We start from the raw sequence: 21208 nt of genomic DNA, 5'->3' as shown, positions 1-21208 counted from the left end.
ACACACGTATACATATATATACACATATACACACGTATACATATATATATACATATACACACATATAAATATATATACACACATATACACACGTATACATATATATACACATATACACACATATACATATATATTTATGCCCCACTTCTCTCTAACAGCAGTGAGCTGAGATAATGCCATGATCTTTCTCTGAGAGAGAGAGAGTCTCGTTCTGTCAACCAGGCTGGGCTAGAGTGCAGTGGCGTGATCTCAGCTCACTGCAATCTCCACATCCCAGGCTCAAGTGATCCTCCCACCTAAGGCTCCCGACTAGCTGAAATTACAGGCGCCCACTACCACACCTGGCTAATTTTCGTATTTTTAGTAGAGACAGAGTTTCACCAGGTTGGCCAGGCTGGTCTCAACCTCCTGACCTCAAGTAATCCACCTGCCTCACCTCCCAAAAATATGGGGATTACAGTTGTGAGACACTGTGCTCAGCCCGACAGTGTCTATAGTAAACCTCAACAAAAAACGTTAAAATGAGAAAATAATTACCAGGGGAAGCAGATGAGAACATCCAGGAATCCTGAGAGCCCAGGGCTCCATTTCCCCCACGAATGTGATCATCTGACCCCTCTGGGGATGGTGACTTTGAAACAGTCACGGAGCTGGGCCAGAGATCAGAGACCTCAGTCCCATGCCTGGAATTTGGCCAGTGGTCCCAGAGGTGTCTCAATTTCTAGGGAAAAGCTCCCCACTTGCCCCACGCCAGAGTCCTCAAGCCTGGGAGATGCTTTGCTTTGGGACAAGAAAACCTTATGGCTCCAGACACTCAGGACATGTTTTAATTGAGATGGAGTCTTGCTCTGTCACCCAGGCTGGAGTGCAGTGGCACGATCTCAGCTCACTGCCACCTCCACCTCCCTGGTTCAAGCAGTTCTCCTGCCTCAGCCTCTAGAGTAGCTGGGACTACAGGCACGTGCCACCACAGCCGGCTAATTTTTTGTATTTTTTTTTCAGAAGAGACGGAGTTTCACCGTGTTAGCCAGGATGGCCGCAATCTCCTGATCTTGTGATCTACCCACCTTGGCTTCCCAAAGTGCTGGGATTACAGGCGTGAGCTACCGCGCCCAGCCATGATACTCAGGACTTTATCCCCCAAAATGTAATAGGGGAGACCTTCACCCCAAAATCAGATTCCCCTAGTAGAGACATTTCTTCACACCTCAGGCCCTTTAAGACCAACTATTAATAGAATTAATAGCAACAGGCTGGTGCAGTGGCCCATACCTGTAATCCCAGCAGTATGGAGGCCAAGTGGGGCAGATCACTTGAGGTCAGGAGTTCGAGACCAGCCTGGCCAACATGGTGAAACTTCATGTCTCTACTTAAAATACAAAACTTAAAAATACAAAACTTAGCAGGGCAAGGTGGTGGGCGCCTGTAATCCCAGCTACTCAGGAGGCTGAGGCAGGAGAATCCCTTGAACCCGGGAAGTGGAGCTTACAGTGAGCTGAGATCACGCCACTACACTCCAGCCTAGGTGACAGAATGAGACTCCATATCAAAAAAAAAAAAAAAAAAAAAAGAATTAGTACCAACAATTATAACTCACAGCATAGGCAGAAGAAAGTGGAAGTAGATAGAGTTCTATTGAGAAGCTCCTGGGTTCGAACCCTGGACCCATCCATAAATATACAAGGAAGAAATGAATGAATGAATGAGTGAATGGTGGACAAATAGGCCTTTCAGCCCATTCCAAAAGACTTTATCATATGCCTTCCAGGATGCCCAAGCCTCGTGTTGCACAAGGCCAGGGCCCCAGAGAGGCCTCAGGCTTCCAAAATGTTCCAGGCTTGTAGGGGAGACAGTACCCAACGGAGACACTCCCACCACCATTACTGCTCACAGCGATAACATAAGCAATCACAGGGACACAGGGAAGGGAGCCAAGGGGGAGGGACAAGGATAGAGGAAGGATGACAGAAGCAAAAAGAGAGAGAGGAAGTGGAGTGTAAGAATGGTAGTCGGCACATGGCCAGCCGCTGTTACACACTGGCCAGGGAGGAAGTTGGGCTGAACAAGCCAGATAATAAACAGCAGCGGGAGGCTGAGTCTCCTTCCCAGATCTTTCCCATATCTGTCCTGTTTTGCTTTGCATACTTTCGGAGACGGGGAGCTCACTCCTGAGGAAGGCAGTTCAATCTTTCCTGGGCATGGGCTACTGTCCTAAAGTTCCAAGCAAGGTGATTTGTCAGGTAGTAGTCCTTGTGGGTCAAAGGGCTAAAGGGGGTCAGGCAATGTGGCTCATGCCTGTAATCCCAGGACTTTGGGAGGCCGAGGCAGGAGGATCACTTGAGGTCAGGAGTTCGAGACCAGCCAGGCCAACATGTTGAAACTCTGTCTCCACTGAAATACAAAAATTAGCTGGGCGTGGTGGCAGGCGCCTATAATCACAGCTACTCAGGAGGCTGAGGCCGGGGAATCGCTTGAACCCAGGAGGCAGAGGTTGCAGTGAGCTGAGATCACGCCATTGCTCTCCAGCCTGGGCGGCAGAATGAGACTCCATTTCAATAAAATAAAATAAAATGGCTAAAGGGGATCATCTGGGGAGAGAGAGATACCCATGTGCACAACGCAGGCAGTCCCTTGCACAGGCTGGATCTGGAGTCAGACCCACTTGGGTTCAAACCGGCTCTACCACTTACAGACCTGGTGACTTCCTCCAAATCTGTTTCCCCTCCTTTCCTCTGAAAGTGACCACAGTAACTGTTCCTACCTCATTGTTTTGTGCTTGTATGCAATGAGCTAATACAGTAAAATGCCTGGCGCGTGGGAGGTGCAGAATAAGTGTTGTCCTGTTCCAGGCAGGCCCGGGATGCTCCGGTTGCATCCCAAACACACACGTACTTTCTTTCCTCGAAAACTTTCCACGTGCTGTAACCTCTGCCTCAAGTGCCCTTGCCCCACCCATAAGGCAAACTCCTACACATCCCTCAAAGCTCTACCTACAAATAGATTTCTGTTCTCTGTTCAAGCCCTCACCTAGGGAGCTGGGAGCATCCAGGGGCGCCGGGTTCTGACTGGGCCTATTGTCAAGTGATGTGAGTTCCTGGAGGGCAGGAATTCTGACCTACATGCAACAGACAGGCGATCAAAGCTTGTTCAATGAAAAAAAAAATGAATGAATGAATGGTCACCTGGGAGAGGCGGCTCCCAAACAGACACCCAGGAGTCCGCCAGCTCCTTTGGCGCCCGCATTCCCTGCTCTCCATGACCTCAAAGGGCCAGTAGGTGGTCGACAAAAAGGGGCGGGGGTTGGGGTGGTTCCGGGCGGGGTCTTCAGTTCTTCCGGTGCGGCCCCTTTAAGAGGCGGGGCCAGCGGGGCGGGCGCTGAGAACGCCGGGGCGGTGCGAAGATGGCGGCTGTGGCTGGGCCCGGGGATGCTGCGGCCCCGAGTTCGCTGCTCCTCGTGGTGGGCAGCGAGTTCGGGTGCCCGGGGCTCCTCACCTATGTCTTAGAGGAGCTCGAACGAGGTCGGGCTGGCCCGGGGGCGCGCGGGAGCCTGGGAGCCGGGCATGCTTCGCGCCTGGCCCCGGGGCCGGGGGGGTGGGCGGCGGCGGCGGGGCCCAGGCTCTGGGGCGGGGATCGCGGGCCCGGGGCTGGGTCCCCTTCACCGTTAGGCGCATGACGCGGGCAAAGGCGGGGTGCCTGTGGGTACCCGCGGAGGAAGTGGCATCGGGGCCTGGGCTGGGCAGGGCTGCCCCGCCCCAACTCCGGGTGAAAATCGGGGAGGGGTCACGGGTCACGGGCCTAGGCCTGGGGACCCGCACAGTTGGGCCATTTGCTCCGCTTCCCGCCTGACTGGCCCGCCCGGGGGGAGGGCCTGGGGACGCTTTGGATCTCCAGGTTTTAGCAGCTTAGAGATCTTCCGAAGGGTGAAGCAGATATGGGGGAGGCTGGCCTGGAGCCCCGGGGCCCGCTTTCTGTTGCAGCACAAGGAGCTGCTAATTGGGGTGTGGGTGGGTGCGGCTTGCCCGGAGGATATAGCACCTAGGGAGGTGAGTCATAGGTGCACCTGCCCGGTTCACCTGCAGCCACTTGGCACAGTGGGACTGGCACCGTGGGACTGGCGGGCATGATGCGCCCGTGGGTGGAGATGGGTGTTCATCCCCCATCCCTCAGAGAATCTGGACCTGCGTGTTTCATCGCTTGTAAAATGGGACAGGAACACACACCTCTATTCATGTGCTTGGGGAGTGTTTAGTGAGCACCTGCTATGCTCCAGGCAGTGGGCACAGGGACATGGCTGGGATGATAGACAGATTCAGCCCTGCCAGCACAGGTCTGGTGGGGGGATGGATCCAAAGCAAATGAGGAGATAGAACAAGCTTCCAGCTCACATGGTGTCAGGAGGAATCAGGAGTCTGCAAGGGGCAGAGAGGACAGCCAGTCTTAGCACCCGAAGGTGGTAAGGGGGAAGGGCCCCTGGGCCAGTAGGAACAGGTGGGGGTGGCAGGGGGATGGGCTTCCAGGCAGAAGGAACAGCTGTTGCAAAGGCGGTGCGTGGAAACGGGCCTGGCAGGGCATAGGAGCAGCAAGGAGGTGGAGATGGAGGAGGTGGAGGCTTGGTTGCTGAGTCTTGTCTGTAAAATGATGAGGTGTGCTCTGGGTCCCCTGGCTCAGCTGCAGTGAGACCTGAAGGTGTTGGGTACTTCTGAGTCTCCAAGCTGTGAGCGAAGGGAGGAGGCTGGGGCGCTCCCTACCCACAGGGTGCTAGTTATTGAAATATTCTGGGAGCTGGGCTGGGCTGAACTCCTGCCTCGATGCCTCCCTCCCACCAGGCATCCGGTCTTGGGATGTGGATCCTGCCATCTGCAACCTTGATGAACAGCTCAAGGTCTTTGTGTCCCGACACTCTGCCACCTTCTCCAGCATCGTGAAAGGTGAGGCTGGGGTGCCCCTGGCTGCTCCCCCACCTCTTATTCACGGGGCAAGTGCCAGCCGTGTGCCAGGCATGGGGGGTGGGGTGTAGCTGTAAATAACAACACTAATATAACTGAGACCTTTCAAATGCAAGCCCTGACCCAGGGATAATCCCCTCAGTCCTCAGTAACCCACAGTGCAGGAACTGGTGTTTTCGTCCCTGACTTACAGATGAGGAAACTGTGGCATGGAAGGGGGAAGAGGTGTGCAGGTCTCCGAGGAGGGGGTTTTTTGATGAGAAACTGCTATGATTGGTATGTCCAGTGGAAGGGAAGTGCCCCAGCCAAGACCCAGCAGTGGCCAGAACATTAGAAGGCACCGAGTCCGTGGCTCACACTTGTGATCCCAGCACTTTGGGAGGCTGAGGCTGGCCGATCACTTGAGGTCAGGAGTTCGAGACCAGCCTGGCCAATGTGGAGGAGCCTTGTCTCTCCTAAAAATACAAAAATTAACCGGCATGGTAGCAGGTACCTGTAATCCCAGCTATTCAGGAGGCTGAGGTGGGAGGATCACTTGAACCTGGGAGGCGGAGGTTGCAGTGAGCTGAGATCTCAACACTGCACTCCAGCCTGAGTGACAGAGTGGGAGGGAATCTGTCTCAAAAAAGAAAAAAAAAAAAAACATCTAAAAGGTGGAGGGGGCACTGAGCAGGCCCTGGGAGATGGAGTATGGACCCCTTGCAGGCAGGGACTGAATTTGGTTCACAGCCACAGGGCTGAGTATACAGTAGGCGCTCAGTAGGTAGGAAACTGAAAAGGAGTGAGATCAAGGAGGGCCCAACTCAGCACGAGGCTCCCTTCTGGGGTGACCCAGGGTGAGCAGGGCAGCAGGCGGGCAGGGCTTGGGTGTTACCTGAGCCGCCCTGTGCTCCTGCTGGTCTCGAGTCACTGCTGGAGAGGAAGGAAGTGTCCATCGTCTCATTGTCCCAGTGGGTCCTTGGGGCTTCCTGACTCTTCACGGGGCAGAAAGTGGGGCTGGAAATCCTGTCTGCTGTGTGTGACCTTTGTGGCCACTTCCCCTTTCTATGCCTTGATTTCCCCACCTGAATGGGGCAATATCTGTGTGTGACAAAAAGCATGCTAAGGCTGGGTGGGGTGGCTCTCGCCTGTAATCCCATCCCTTCGGGAGGTCAAGGTGGGAGCATTGCTTGAGGTCAGGAGTTCAAAACCAGCTGGGGCAACATGGTGAAACCGTGTTTCTATTGCAAATACAAAAATGAGCCGGGCCTGGTGGTGCACATCTGTAGTCCCAGCTACTCAGGAGGCTGAGGAGGGAGGATCGCTTGAACCCAGGAGCAGAGGCTGCAGTGAGCTAAGACTGTGCCACCGCACTTCAGTCTGGGCAACAGAGCAAAATCCTGTCTCAAAAAATAAAGCTAAACGTGGTAAGGGCCGACAGCACGGGAGAGTCTTCGCTTCTCCAGACTCAGCCATGCTCACAGCCTAGTCCTGGGCCTCAGGGCCTTTGCTGTTGCTGTACCCTGGTCCGGGTTGGCCCTCACTGGCCCTCCTCTGGCCCTGGCTACTTGCCACCCCTTTCTCACAGTGCTGATGTTTAAAACACATCTGGGGCTGGGCACAGTGCCTCACGCCTGTTATCCCAGCACTTCAGGAGGCCAAGCAGGTGGATCATGAGGCTGGGAGTTTGAGACCAGCCTGGCCAATATGGTACAACCCTGTCTCTACTAAAAATACAAAAATTAGCTGGGCGTGGTGGTACATGCCTGTAGTCCTAGCTACTCGGGAGGCGGAGGCAGGAGAATCACTTGAACCTGGGAGGCGGAGGTTGCAGTGAGCTGAGGTCATGCCATTGTACTCCAGCCTGGGCGACAGTGAGACTCTGACTCAAAAAGAAAAGCAAATGAATGTGATGGTGGCATTACCCACAGGGGTGGCAGCTGCTAACCAGGCCCTGTGCTGCGTGGTCCTCTGGGTACTGCCCCTCTCAGGCTGGCCGGGGTGGTTCAGGTTTCTCTTTCTTGCCTGGTCCTAACCTGCAGTTCTGCCATGCGCCTGTTGCTCTCCATATAATCCCTGGGTGGGTTCCCAGGGGCGTTCGTGTTCCCCGAGGGTCACACAGGAAGGCAGGATTTGACTACAGGATGGCCCGATTGCCCCACAGGCCAGCGGAGCTTGCACCACCGTGGCGACACCCTGGAGACCCTGGTTCTCCTGAACCCATCAGACAAGTCCCTGTGTGATGAGGTAGGGAAGGGCTGGCATCCTGGAGGGGGCAGGCTGCCGGGACTGGTGCCGTTTCTGTCTTCATGTCTCGTGTCCTCGTCTTCATGCTGCCTCAGCTTCTCTCGAGACCCCCACACCCCACTTCCTCGCCCAGAAGCCTTCCCTGTGGCTCCAGCCTGTGCTTCTTCCCTCCTCTGGGGTGGGAGCAGAAAAGGCTGGAGTTTGGGAGGGGGGGGAGGGCAAGCACTCACAGCCCGGGGCCCAGGACAGCATGGGGCTGGAGGGGGGAAGGCCAGAGCAGACTGCGCCCCGTGGGTTCCCTCTGGCTAGGCCTCAGCACTTGTCTGAATTGAGTTACTAATGTTAACTGGCTTGTAACTATCTTACTCTTCCACGAATTATACATCAGAAAGGGGGCTCTCAGTTTTTAGGAGACAGAGCCAGACACACATACCCCTAGCCCTGTGGCATCAGGGCTGGGCTGGAGGGAGAGGTGGACTTGAGAGAGCCCAGAAAGGGCAGGAAGTGCTTTCAGGAGGGACACCAGAGCTGGGCTTTGTAGGATGAATAGGAGTTTGCTAGGGGGTGGGGCCCACAGGAGACCTGGAGACTGCCCTCTTACCTAGTTGAGCACTGGGCTGGCTGTGGGATGCGGACAGGAGTATCCATTCGAGGCTACCCCAAAGAGGACTGCTGGATACGTCACTGCACAGAACGGGTATTTAGTGCTTACTCCCTCCCTCAGCTCCGGAATCTTCTGTTGGACCCTGCTTCTCACAAGCTGCTGGTGTTGGCTGGGCCTTGCCTGGAGGAGACAGGGGAGCTGCTGCTACAGACAGGGGGCTTCTCGCCCCACCACTTCCTCCAGGTCCTGAAGGACAGAGAGGTAAGCCACCCCTTTGCCATCCTCCCTTTCCCCGGCTCTGAATCCTGTCTTGTCTGCATCAGGCTGTGTGGCCCCAGCCTCCTCTGTAGGATGGCAGTGGTGACACGTGCCTCCTGGCTGTCAGGGGGTCATTGCCCACGAAAGGGTGTGAGCTGGGTCTGTAGGTCAGCAAAGGCCCCCGTGGCCTGATGTGGGTTGGAGCCAAATGGATCCTTTCTGGTGCCTGCAGTCTGTGTAGGCATGTGTAGGACATGCAGGCAAACTACATTTTCGCATTGTAGTGGGGCACTTTAAAGTGCTGACAGGTTCGGGTGCCTGGCTCAGGCTTGTAATCCCTGCCCTCTGGGAGGCCGAGGCAGGCGGATCACGAGGTCAGGAGTTTCAGACCAGCTTGGCCAACATAGTGAAACCCTGTCTCTACTCAAAATACAAAAAGTTAGCCAGGTGTGGTGGCGGGTGCCTGTAATTTCAGCTACTCAGGAGGCTGAGGCAGGAGAACCGCTTGAACCCAGGAGGCAGAGGTTGCAGTGAGCCGAGATTGTGCCATTGCACCCCAGCCTGGGCAACAGAGTGAGAGACTGTCTCAAAAAAAAGAGAAAAGGTTCAGTAGACAGGCGGGGCATGGAGGTCTCCTTTGAGGGAGCTGTGCTCTGGGAGGAGAGAAGGGTGAGCTAAAGGCCATGGGGCAGGGAGCCATTTGAAGTGGAGGGAGAGGCAGGAGGTGAGGCCAGACCATAGAGCGTTGGGACTGGGGAGCGTTGGGTTTTGTGGGAAGGTCCTGAGGAGCAGGCCTGGGGTGAAGGATGAGGGTGTCCTCGCCCAGTTTTCCCACTGGGCAGGGTGTTGCCTGGCTCTGGGTGGCCCCTTACACTCCCGTCCATGCAGATCTGGGACATCCTGGCCACCACGCCCCCATCTGCACAGCCGCCAGTACTCACCATCACCTGCCCAACCTTCGGCGACTGGGCCCAGTTGGCACCTGCTGTGCCCGACCTCCAGGGGGCGCTCCAGCTGCGGCTGAACCCCCCGGCGCACCTGCCCAACTCGGAGGGCCTGTGTGAGTTCCTGGAGTACGTGGCAGAGTCTCTGGAGCCGCCGTCCCCCTTCGAGCTGCTGGAGCCCCCCACCACCGGGGGTTTCCTCAGGCTGGGCCGGCCCTGCTGCTACATCTTCCCCGGAGGCCTCGGGGACGCCGCCTTCTTTGCGGTCAATGGCTTCACCGTGCTGGTCAACGGTGGCTCGAACCCCAAGTCCAGCTTCTGGAAGCTGGTGCGGCACCTGGACCGCGTGGATGCCGTGCTGGTGACCCACCCGGGCGCCGACAGCCTCCCCGGCCTCAACAGCCTGCTGCGGCGCAAACTGGCGGAGCGCTCCGAGGGGGCTGCTGGTGGGGGCTCCTGGGACGACAGGCTGCGCAGGCTCATCTCCCCCAACCTGGGGGTGGTGTTCTTCAACGCCTGCGAGGCCGCATCGCGGCTGGCGCGCGGCGAGGACGAAGCGGAGCTGGCACTGAGCCTCCTGGCACAGCTGGGCATCACGCCCCTGCCCCTCAGCCGCGGCCCCGTGCCGGCCAAGCCAACCGTGCTCTTTGAGAAGATGGGCGTGGGCCGGCTGGACATGTACGTGCTGCACCCGCCCTCCACTGGCGCCGAGCGCACGCTGGCCTCCGTGTGCGCCCTGCTGGTGTGGCACCCTGCGGGCCCCGGCGAGAAGGTGGTACGCGTGCTGTTCCCCGGCTGCACCCCGCCCGCCTGCCTCCTGGATGGCCTCGTCCGCCTGCAGCACTTGAAGTTCCTGCGAGAGCCTGTGGTGACACCCCAGGACCTGGAGGGGCTGCGGCGAGCTGAGAGCAAAGAGAGCGTGGGCTCCCGGGACAGCTCGAAGAGAGAGGGCATGCTCGCCGCCCACCCGAGACCTGGCCTAGAGCGCCCTGGGGTGGCCCGGAAGGAGCCGGCACGGGCTGAAGCCCTGCGCAAGACTGAGAAGGAAGCCAGGACCTCCCGGGAGGTGAAGAAGGACCCCAAGCCGAGCGTGCCCCGGACCCAGCCTCGGGAGGTGCGCCGTACGACCTCTTCTGTGCCCGGCCTCAAGAAGACTGGTGCTCAGGCAGCACCCAAGCCCCGCAAAGCACCCAGCACAACGCCCAGCACATCCCACTCTGGCTTCCCGCCGGTGGCAAATGGACCTCGTAGCCCGCCCGGCCTCCGATGTGGAGAGGCCAGCCCCCCAAATGTGGCCGGTGGCTCCCCGGCCTCGCAGCTGGTGGCCACGCCCAGCCTGGAGCTGGGGCCTAGCCCAGCTGGGGAGGAGAAGGCGCTCGAGCTGCCACTGGCCGCCGGTTCGATCCCGAGGCCACGTACACCCTCCCCTGAGTCTCACCAGAGCCCCGCAGAGGGCAGCGGGCGGCTGTCGCTGAGCCCACTGCGGGGCGGGGAGGCCGGGCCTGACGCCTCCCCCACAGTGACCACGCCCACGGTGACCACGCCCTCACTGCCCGCTGAGGTGGGCTCCCCGCACTCCACGGAAGTGGACGAGTCCCTGTCTGTGTCCTTTGAGCAGGTGCTGCCGCCATCCGCCCCCACCAGTGAGGCTGGGCTGAGCCTCCCTCTGCGTGGCCCTCGGGCTCGGCGCTCGGCCTCCCCACACGATGTGGACCTGTGCCTGGTGTCACCCTGTGAGTTTGAGCATCGCAAGGCGGTGCCCATGGCGCCAGCACCTGCGTCCCCCGGCAGCTCCAACGACAGCAGCGCCCGGTCACAGGAGCGGGCAGGTGGGCTGGGGCCCGAGGAGACGCCACCCACATCAGTCAGCGAGTCCCTGCCCACGCTGTCTGACTCAGACCCTGTGCCCCTGGCTCCCAGCGCCGCAGACTCAGATGAGGACACAGAGGCCTTCGGAGTCCCTCGCCACGACCCTTTGCCTGACCCCCTCAAGGTCCCCCCACCACTGCCTGACCCATCCAGCATCTGCATGGTGGACCCGGAGATGCTGCCCCCCAAGACAGCGAGGCAGACGGAGAACGTGGGCCGCACCCGGAAGCCGCTGACGCGCCCCACCTCACGCGCTGCCACCCCCAAAGCCACTCCAGTGGCTGCTGCCAAAACCAAGGGGCTTGCTGGTGGGGACCGGGCCAGCCGGCCACTCAGTGCCCGGAGTGAGCCCAGTGAGAAGGGAGGCCGGGCACCCGTGTCCAGAAAGTCCTCAGCCCCCAGGACTGCGGCTCGAGGCCCATCGGGTGAGTACTGGAGCTGGGGCCCTAGGCTGGGCCAGCTGCCGCTCAGGCTGGAGAGGGCGTAGCTCACCCTCCTGTTCTTAATTGTTTTTTAAAAGAGATGGCCTCACTGTCTCCCGGGCTGGAGTGCAGTGGTGCAGTCACAGCTCACCGCAGCCCCAACCTCTGCGGCTCAAGCCACCCTCCCACCTCAGCCCCTCCAGTAGCTGGGACAACAGGCCTGCCTCATTTTCATATTTTTGGTAGAGATAGGGTCTCACTGTGTTGCCCAGGCTGATTTCAAATTCCTGGCCTCAAACTATCTGCCCATCTCACTCGCAATGGGATTCCCCGCCTGAGCCGCCGTGCCCTGCCAGTCCTCCTGTTCTTTTTTTTTTTTTTTTTTTTTTGAGACAGCTGTTATTGCCCCCACTGGACTGCAATGGTGCGATTTTGGCTCACTGCAACCTCCACCTCCCGGGTTCAAGAGATTCTCCTGCCTCAGCCTCCCAAGTAACTGAGATTACAGGTGCCCACCACCACGCCCAGCTAAGTTTTGTATTTTTAGTAGACACAGGGTTTCACCATGTTGGCCAGGCAGGTCTCAAACTCCTGATCTCAGGTGATCCACCCACCTCAGCTTCCCACAGTGTTGGGATTACAGGTGTGAGCCACTGCCCCCAGCCAAGTCCTCCTGTTCTTAATTGCTGTGTGACCTCAGCAGTGCCCACACTCTCTGGGGCTCAGTTTCTCCTGTGAAATGCAAACTGACCTCCGTGTTGAACCACTTGCCATTCTGAGGTGCCTGGACAGCACCCTGGGTGGAAGCTAGGTGGGCATGTATGCTAGTTATGGGTTTCTAGAAGCCACAGTAAGTAAAATGAAAGAGTTGAAACTTTAAATAGTACATTTTATGCAACGGATTGGTTAGGAGGACCTAGGCAGAGCAAAATCAGCAAAGAGAAAAGGCATGTAGGGTGAAGTCCGAAGGAAACGAGGCAGAAGCTTCCAGAATCCTCTCCCAGTGGGGCTGCATACCACAGGCTCCATTTCTCCTGTGGCAAGTTGTAACAATGTGTCTCATGGAAGCTGATTAGAGACTCAACATGCCCAGGTTCTTATTGGGCCGGTAATAGGCATCCTCTGCCTGGCACAGAGATTCTAGAGCCCCCGCCAAAAAGGGGAGATCAGGTGTGTGGTGGAGTCCAGGCACAGGGAGCCCCTCTCAGACGGAATGGTGGGAACCCTCCTCCTAAGATCCAGATTTCCAGGCACCAGCCAAAGGCTCACATTTTAACCAGACCTTTCCAAGGGGGGAGTCTCTGGCCTGCTGCTGTGCTTTTTTTTCTGTGCGTGTTTTTTTTTTTTTTTTTTTTTCTGAGACAGGGTCTCAATCTGTCATCCAGACTGGAGTGCAGTGGCACAAACAGGGCTCACTGCAGCCTCGACCTCCCAAACAGCTGGAACCAAGCAACCCTCCCACCTCCTGAACATCTGGGACCACAGACACACGCCATCACGCCCAGATAATTTTAAAATTTTGCGTAGCACCGGGGTCTCACTGTGTGGCTTGGGCTGGTGTGGAACTCCTGAGTTCCAGCGATCCTTCGACCTCAGCCTCCCAGAGTGCTGGGATTATAGGCTCGAGCTGCCACGCCCGGGCTCAATGTTTCGTTTTGGATGAGCTGCCAGACTCTTCCACAGCAGCCGCTTGCCACTCGCCAATCTAAGGGGTGTGAGGGGGGATCGCATTGTAGTTTCAGTTTCCATTTACCTAATGATTAGTGATGTTGAGAATCTTTTCATAGGCTTATTGGACATTCGTCTTCTTTGGAGAAATGTTCGAGTCCTTTGTTCAATTTTAAATTTTATTTTTTAGAGACAGGGTCTTGCTCTGTCACTCGTGCTGGAGTGTGGTGCAAACCGCTCACTATAGCCTCCACTTCCTGGGTTCAAGCAATCCTCCCGCCTCGGCCTCCCAAAGTGCTGGGATTACAGGCATGAGCCACCGCGCCTAGCCCCCTTTGCCCATTTTTAAATTGGGTTGTTTCCTGTTGTTGAGTTTTGTAAATCATTCTGGACATTAATCCTTTAGCAGATATATGGCTTGCAAATATTTCCTCCCATTCTGTGAGTTGCCTTTTTCTTCTGTTGATAACGCCCTTTGATGCACAAAAGTTTTAAATACAAAGTCCATTTTGTCTATTTTTTTCTTTTGTTGTCTGCACTTTTGATGTCAGACCCAATAATGATTGCCACATCTCATTTTTTTGTGTGTGTTGTTTTAAGATGGAGTCTCACTCTGTCGCTCATGCTGGAGTGTGGGGGCATGATCTTGGCTCACTGCAACCTCCGCCCCCCGGGTTCAAGCAATTCTCCAGCCTTCCTGAGTAGCCGCCATGACAGGCACCCACCACCACACCTGGCTAATTTTTTTGTATTTTTAGTAGAGATGGGGTTTCACCATGTTGGCCAGGCCGGTTTTGAACTCCTGACCTCAAGTGATCTGCCCACCTCAGCCTCCCAAAGTGCTAGGATTACAGGCGTGAGCCACTGAACCTGGTCAAATCCAGCACTAAGAAGCTTCTACCCCATGTTTTCTTCTAGTTTTGTAGTTTTCCCTTTCACATTTAGGCCCCTGATCTATTTGGAGATAATATTTGTTTGTGGTGGAATGATCCAGTGTCATTCTCCTGCATGTGGAGGCCCAGCTTTCCCAGCACCATTTGTTGAAAAAACTGTCCTTTCCCCCAATGAATGGTTTGAAACCCTTGATGAAAATAATTTAACCATACATAGGAGGATTTATTTCTGGGCCTCTCTATTCTATTCCATTAGTCTATATGTCTGTCTTTATGCCAGTACCACATTGTTTTGATTACTGTAGCTTTATAGTAAGTTTTGAAATCAGCAGGTGTGAGTCCTCTATCTTGATTCTTCTATTTCACGACTTTTAGATTTCCTTTTTAGATTGTTCATTGTTTGTGTATAGAAATTCAACGGCATTTTGTGTGTGGACTTTGTATCTTGCTTCTTTGCTGAATTCATTTATTAGTTTTTGTTTGTTTGTCTTTTTGAGATGGAGTCTTGCTCTGTTGCCCAGGCTGGAGTGCAGTGGTGTAATCTCGGCTCACTGCAAACTCTGTCTCCTGGGTTCAAGCAGTTCTCCTGCCTCAACCTCCCGAATAGCTGGGATTACAGGCATGTGCCACCACGCCCAGCTAATTTTTGTATTTTTAGTAGAAACGGGGTTTTGTCGTGTTGACTAGGCTGGTCTTGAACTCCTGACCTCAAGTGATCCCACCCACCTCAACCTCCCAAAGTGCCGAGATTACAGGTGTGAGCCATCACGCCCAGTCCATTTATTAATTTTAAGAGCATATATGTATACATATATTTTTTTTTCTCGCTCTATTTTGACAGAATCTATAGGGTTTTCCACCTATGAGGTAACATCATCTACCAACAGAGAATTTTACTTCTTCTTTTCTTTCCAGTTCGGATGCCTTTCATTTCTTTTCCTTGTCTAATTACTGTTGCTATAACTTTCACTACTATGTTGAATAGAAGTAATGAAAGTAGGCATCCGGCCAGATGCGGTGGCGCACGTCTGTAATCCCAGCACTTTGGGAGGCTGAGGCAGGTGGATCACAAGGTCAAGAGATTGAGACCATCCTGGCCAACATAGTGAAACCCCGTCTCTACTAAAAATACAAAAAAAAAAGAAGAAATTAGCTGAGCATGGTGGCGCATGCCTGTAGTCCCAGCTACTCAGGAGGCTGAGGCAGGAGAATCGCTTGAATCCTGGAGGGGAAGGTTGCAGTGAGCCGAGATTGTGCCACTGCACTCTAGCCAGGCAACAGAGCAAGACTCTGCTCAAAAAAAAAAAAAAAAAAAAAAAAGGTAGGCACCCATGTCTTGTTTCTTCCTGATCTTAGAGGAAAAGCTTTTAGTCTTTCACCACTGAATATGATATTTACTGTGGGTTTTCATGTGTGGCCTTTGTTATGTTGATAATGTTCTTCTCTTCCTACTTTGTTGAGTGTTTTTACCATGCAAAGGGTATTGAATTTTGTTAAGTGTTATAGTGTTGTTTCTCCATCAATTGAGATGATCAGGTGGTTTTTCCCCCCTTTATTCTGTTACTGTGATGTGTTAATGATAACACTGATTTTTTGTTTCATACGTTGAACCATCCTTGCATTCCAGGAATAAGTCTGACTTAGGGTATGTAATCCTTTTAATATGCTGCTGAATTAGGCTTGTTAATATTTTGTTGATTTTTTTACATTATTGCTCATAAAGGCTGTTGAACTGCCATTTTCTTGTAGAATTAAATATCTGTGTCTGGCTTTGGTATCAAGACAATTCTGGCCTCATAAAATGAGTTAGGAAGTGTTCCTTCCTCTTCAGTTCTTTGAAAAGTTTGAGAAAGGGTGATGTTAGGTCTTTAAATGTTTGGTGAAGTTCCCCAGGGCTTTTCTTTGTTGGGAGGTTGTAAATTCGTTCTCCTTGCTAGCTACAGATGTATGCTGATTTTCTTTGTCTTCGTGATTGTGTCTTGGTAGTCTTTGTGTTTCTAGGAATGTGCCCATTTCATTTGAGGGTCTGTATTTGTTGGCGTACAACCCTGAGTACGCCAGTACTCTCAAATGAAAAGGGGGTTAGTACTCTAACCCCCTGAGCTGGGCAGTAGCTGTGATTGTAAGATGTAGGGTCAGATAGGCTTCTTGTGCCCGAGACCCAGCTGCTTCCTTTCAGTCCCCTTTGGCCCTAAGGTCAGGGTTGGACCAGGCCCCCAGGGCTGCTGTCTCATCCCATCCAGCACCCCCGTGCTGCTCCTGGGCCCACCTCTCAAGGCCCTCTCCACCCACTCTGGCTCCCCATCACCCTTGGGGCAGGGATTCTGTCTTGCTTACAGCCATGTTTCAGGGCCTGGTGCCCAGGAGGTCCTGATAAACACCCCTTGAGCAAGTGAACCAGACAGATGCCGCAGAAGTAACAGAGTGGTCCAGGCACTGGCTGCTTTCAGGGCTCAGACTCTTAAACCCTCTTGCAGGGAGCATTCCCTGACTGCCACACACCCCTGACCCTGGGGATGTCTGTGTCCAAGGAATGGCTGGGGATGAGTCTGGCCCTTGTCAGAGGGGTGGCCGGTGGTATTTGCAGAGTGAGTAAAGAGTCACTGGAGCCAAGGTGTGGTGACAAGCACCTGTACTCCCAGCTACCGGAAAGGCTGAGGCAGGAGGATCACTTGAGCCCAGGAGTTTGAGATGAGCCTAGGCAGCATAGTGAGACCCCGTTTCTTAAAATAAGATTCACTGGAGTCATGAGAGCACCAGGGCTCCCCAGGAAATTCTGCGATCAGGCCTCCTGCTGAGGAGGGAGCTGCTCTGAGTGGTGTGGGTGGAACTGGGAGCCTCAGCACCTCCCCAGCCCCGAGCTCATCCCTGACTCCTCATCTCCCCGTCCGCAGGGTCAGCCAGCAGCCGGCCCGGAGCATCCGCCACCCCCGCCAAGTCCCCGGTGTACCTGGACCTGGCCTACCTGCCCAGCGGAAGCAGCGCCCACCTGGTGGATGAGGAGTTCTTCCAGCGCGTGCGCGCGCTCTGCTACGTCATCAGTGGCCAGGACCAGCGCAAGGAGGAGGGCATGCGGGCTGTCCTGGATGCTCTGCTGGCCAGCAAGCAGCAGTGGGACCGTGACCTGCAGGTGTGTGTCACCCCGGGGACTCTGGCGTTAGTAAGCGTAGTCAGCACAGGTGGGGAGAACCACCCTCGACTCTCAGAGACTAAGCTGCATCCCCCAGGCCACACAGGGATGGGGGCAAACGTGGGAGTCTCACACGCCCAGCCTTTAGGGACCCCTTCAGTCTCTGATTCTGTCACACCACCGTCCTCATCGGCTGTGCCGGGAGCCTGGGGGAAATGCAGGGCCTCGTGAAGCCTCGTGGTTCTGTCCCTTCCCCAGACACCTTGTCACTTAGCCATTGTTTCCTTGTGAGACTTAGCTGGGATGGAATAGGTGGGCCGTGCAGTGTCTGTGCGGCTGAGAACCCACCCCCATGACTGCATGAAGCTGAGCGATCGAAAACAAGCATTGCAGGGCAAGGCCCGTGTGGGCTTCTCACACCACAGCCCCTCCCTCACGAAGCTGCTAGTCTGGCTTCCAAAGAGTGTCCTTGTAGGGTGTACGGCCTGGGCAAAGGCCCAGAGGTACGAAGGAGGTTGGCGTGTTCGAGGAGCAGGGGAGACCCAAGCGAGCAGAGAGGGAGCTCGGGCCAGGGGAGGTCTTGCAGCGGAGGGACTTGTCTCCTGTGCGCCGAGAAGGTTCTTTGGGTGCTGGTTGGGAGGAGCAGGGTCCTCACAGACAGGCCGACCACCCGTTGGAGCAAACAAGATCTGGGAAAGGCCTGGAAAGACCTCGAATGCCAGGAAAGGAAGCCGACTTGGGCCCCAGCCCATCAGGGCAGGGGGTACCCCTCTCACTGGTGTTCCATCCTCTGCCTCCCCGCCCCCGCCTACAGGTGACCCTGATCCCCACCTTCGACTCGGCGGCCATGCATACGTGGTACGCAGAGACGCACGCGCGGCACCAGGCGCTGGGCATCACTGTCCTGGGCAGCAACAGCATGGTGTCCATGCAGGACGACGCCTTCCCTGCCTGCAAGGTGGAGTTCTAGCTGCCGCCCACACGCCCCACACCCGCCCCCCGCCCTGCCCCTAGACTCAGCCGCATCAGAAATAAACCGTGATCGCACTTCCTGTGGCCTCTCTTCTTTCTGTGACGGGAGACTCGGCATCTACCTCCCGGTCCTGCGGGCAGGGGCAGCTTCCATGGACTCCCCAGCGACCCTACGGTCAGGCCCGCTCCGGCCTCCATGTTGCAGCTGGGAGAAATGCAGCCTTTGCAGGGCCGGGTTTGGGGAAGGAGGCGCCTCTTAGAGTTAATGACCACTGCCCGGTGAAGATCCAACGGCGGCCTCCACCCCGGCCCAGTAACCTCGAGGGGCCCAAGTGACAGATGTGAAGTAGCTACCTGACAGCCTGTCACACAAACCATCAAACAGAAGCTCCCCTGCTGTCTCTAGAGGAGATGGAGGCTTGTTCCGGAGCGTCTCACTCCGCAGGAAGGCCTCACAGAGGAGTCTGAAATCAGAGACGGCAGAGCAGCCGCTTCCTGAGTCTTGCCCTCTCACCCCTCTGCACAAACACAAGCACTTAGGCTCACTGTTAGAATCACTGTCATCTCTACTGTGTTCGATGGCAGCCAGCCCCCAAAACACATTCAGCTGCTGACCCCTGATACCTGTGAAAGTGATGTTACTTTGAAAAAGGATCTTTGTAGATATGATTTTGTTATTATTGTTTTTTGAGATGGAGTCTTGCTCTGTCACCCAGCCTGGAGTGCAATAGTGTGATCTCAGCTCACTGCAATCTCCACCTCCCAGATTCAAGCAATTCTTGTGCCTCAGCCTCCCCAGTAGCTGGCATTATAGGTGCCCGCCACCACGCCTGGCTAATTTTTGTATTTTTAGTAGAGAGTGGGTTTCACCATGTTGGCCAAGCTGGTCTTAAACTCCTGACCTCAAGCGATCCACCCACCTCAGCCTCCCACAGTGCTGAGAATATAGGCGTGAGCCGTTGCACCCAGCCTTTGCAGATGCAATTGAATGAAGGAGCTCGAGAGATCGCCCTGGATTGTCCACATAGGCTCTGCATCCAGTGACGGGTTCCTCTAACTTAGACAGAGGGTGGCTGGGCACGATGGCTCACGCCTGGAATCCCAGCATTTTGGGAGGCCAAGGCGGGTGGATCACTTGAGCCCAGGAGTTCAAGACCAGCCTGGGCAACATAGCAAGACCCTGTCTGTACTAAAAATACAAAAATTAGCTGGGTGTGGTGGCACACACCTGTAGTCCCAGCTACTCCAGAGGCTGAGGTGGGAAGATCACTTGAGCCTGGGAGGCAGAGGTTGCAGTAAGTCAAGATTGAACCCCTGCACTCCAGCCTGGGTGACGGAGTAAGATCCTGTCTCAAAAAAAAAAAAGAAAACACAAGGCCAGAAATGGGAACAATGTGGCCATAAGCCAGGGAATGACAGGAGCTGCCAGCTACTGCTAGAGGAAAGGAAGCCTCCTCCCCTAAGCTCCAGTGGGAAGCATGGCTCTGCTGACTTGATTTTTGAACTCTGGGCCCCCAGGGCAGTGAGAGAAGAAATTCGCCTGGTTTGTGGTTATTCATTATGGCAGCCGCAGGAAACTAACATGGCATCCATCACACATCCTAAGCGGGCAGCAAAACTGCTCGCTCTCTGGCAACGGTGGCCAGAATCACTTCTGTGGCTCTGTGAGATTCTGTGGGCTTCTTCCTCTGGTGGTGTCATCAGTGTCTGTGTCAGCTCGGGCTGTCATAATAAAATACCACAGACTGGCCAGGCACGATGGCTTACGCCTGTAATTCCAACACTTTGGGAGGCTAAGACAGGCGGATCACTTGAGGTCAGGAGTTTGAGACCAGCCAGGCCAACATGGTGAAACTCCCGTCTCTACTAAAAATACAGAAATGTGCTGGGTGCAGTGACATATGCCGGTAATCCCAGCTACTCGGAAGGCCGAGGCAGGAGAATGACTCGATCCTGGGAGTCGGAGGTTGCAGTGAGCTGAGATCGCACCACTGCACTCCAGCCTGGGCCACAGAGCAAGACTCCATCTCAAAAAAAAAAAAAGAAGAGAGGAGAGGAGGGGAGGGGAGGGAGAGGAGAGGAGAGGAGAAAAATACCGCAGACTGAGTGGCTTAAATAACGGACTTTTTTTTCTTTTTTGAGATACTGTCTCACTCTGTCACCAGGGCTGGAGTGCAGTGGCGCAAACACAGCTCACTGCAGCCTCGACCTCCTGGGCTCAAGCGGTCCTCCTTCCTCGGCCTCTAATGTAGCCGTGACAAGTGTGTACCACCAGGCCGGGCTAGCTTTTTTATTTATTTATTTTGAGACAGAGTCTTGCTCTTGTCGCCCAGGCTGGAATGCCGTGGCATGATCTTGGCTCACTGCAACCTCCGCCTCCCAGGTTCAAGCAATTCCCCTGCCTCGGCCTCCCAAGTAGTGTACAGGTGTACACCACCATCTCCAACTAATTTTGCTATTTTTAGTAGAGATGAGGTTTTACCATGTTGGCCAGGCTGGTCTTGAACTCCTGACCTCAGGTGATCCACTCGCCTCAGACTCCCAAAGTGCTGGGATTATAGGCATGAGCCACTGTGCCCAGCACCTTTTTGATTTCTTGTAGACAGGGTCTTGCTATGTTGCCCAGGCTGGTCTTGAACTCCTAGGCTTAAGCAATCCTCCCACCTTAACCTCTCAAAATGCTAGACGACAAGTATGAACCACTGCATCCAGCCCTGACATTTCTTTCTCATGGTTCTGGAGGCTGGGAAGTCCAAGATGAAGCTGCTGGCCGACTTGGGTTCAGATGAGGGCTCTCTTCCTGGCTTGCAGACAGCCACCTTCTTGCTGTGTCTTTACATGATGGAGAGAAGAGGGAAAGAGACAAGCTCTGCTGTGTCCCTCCCTATAAGGGCTCTAATCCCATCACAAGGGCTCCACCCTCATGACCTCATGTGAGTTCGGCTCATTGCAACTTCCGCCTCCCGGGTTCAAGTGACTCTTCTGCCTCAGCCTCCTGAGTAGCTGGGATTACAGGTGCATGTCACCACGCCCAGCTAATTTTTATACTTAGGAGAGACGGGGTTTCACCATGTTGACAAGGATGGTCTCGATCTCTTGACCTGACGATCCCCTCACCTCAGCCTCCTAAAGTGCTGGGATTACAGGCGTGAGCCACTGCGTTGGCCTTAATTTTTGTGTTTTTAGTAGAAATGGGGTTTTGCCATGTTGGTCAAGATGGTCTCAAACTCCTGGCCGCGGGTGATCCACCCACCTCGGCCTCCCAAAGTGCTGGGA

General features: G+C 55.0%; 1 protein-coding gene across 1 annotated transcript; it reads left to right on the top strand.

Annotated features, from left to right (window-relative positions):
• Positions 1–3248: 3248 nt before the first annotated feature.
• On the top strand, positions 3249–18010 carry MAP1S (microtubule associated protein 1S). Its single transcript, XM_032267903.1, has 7 exons — positions 3249–3518; positions 4827–4928; positions 7090–7172; positions 7897–8037; positions 8923–11272; positions 16725–16960; positions 17775–18010. Exons 1-7 carry the CDS (start codon positions 3401–3403, stop codon positions 17928–17930), a joined length of 3186 nt encoding a protein of 1061 aa, XP_032123794.1. The 5' UTR covers positions 3249–3400; the 3' UTR covers positions 17931–18010.
• The last annotated feature ends 3198 nt before the right edge of the window (positions 18011–21208 follow it).

Source organism: Sapajus apella, unplaced genomic scaffold (genome assembly GCF_009761245.1).
Source record: "Sapajus apella isolate SASKATOON/1434 unplaced genomic scaffold, GSC_monkey_1.0 scaffold173, whole genome shotgun sequence".
NCBI classification, from domain to species: domain Eukaryota; kingdom Metazoa; phylum Chordata; class Mammalia; order Primates; family Cebidae; genus Sapajus; species Sapajus apella.
This window is presented reverse-complemented; position numbering and strand designations above follow the sequence as displayed.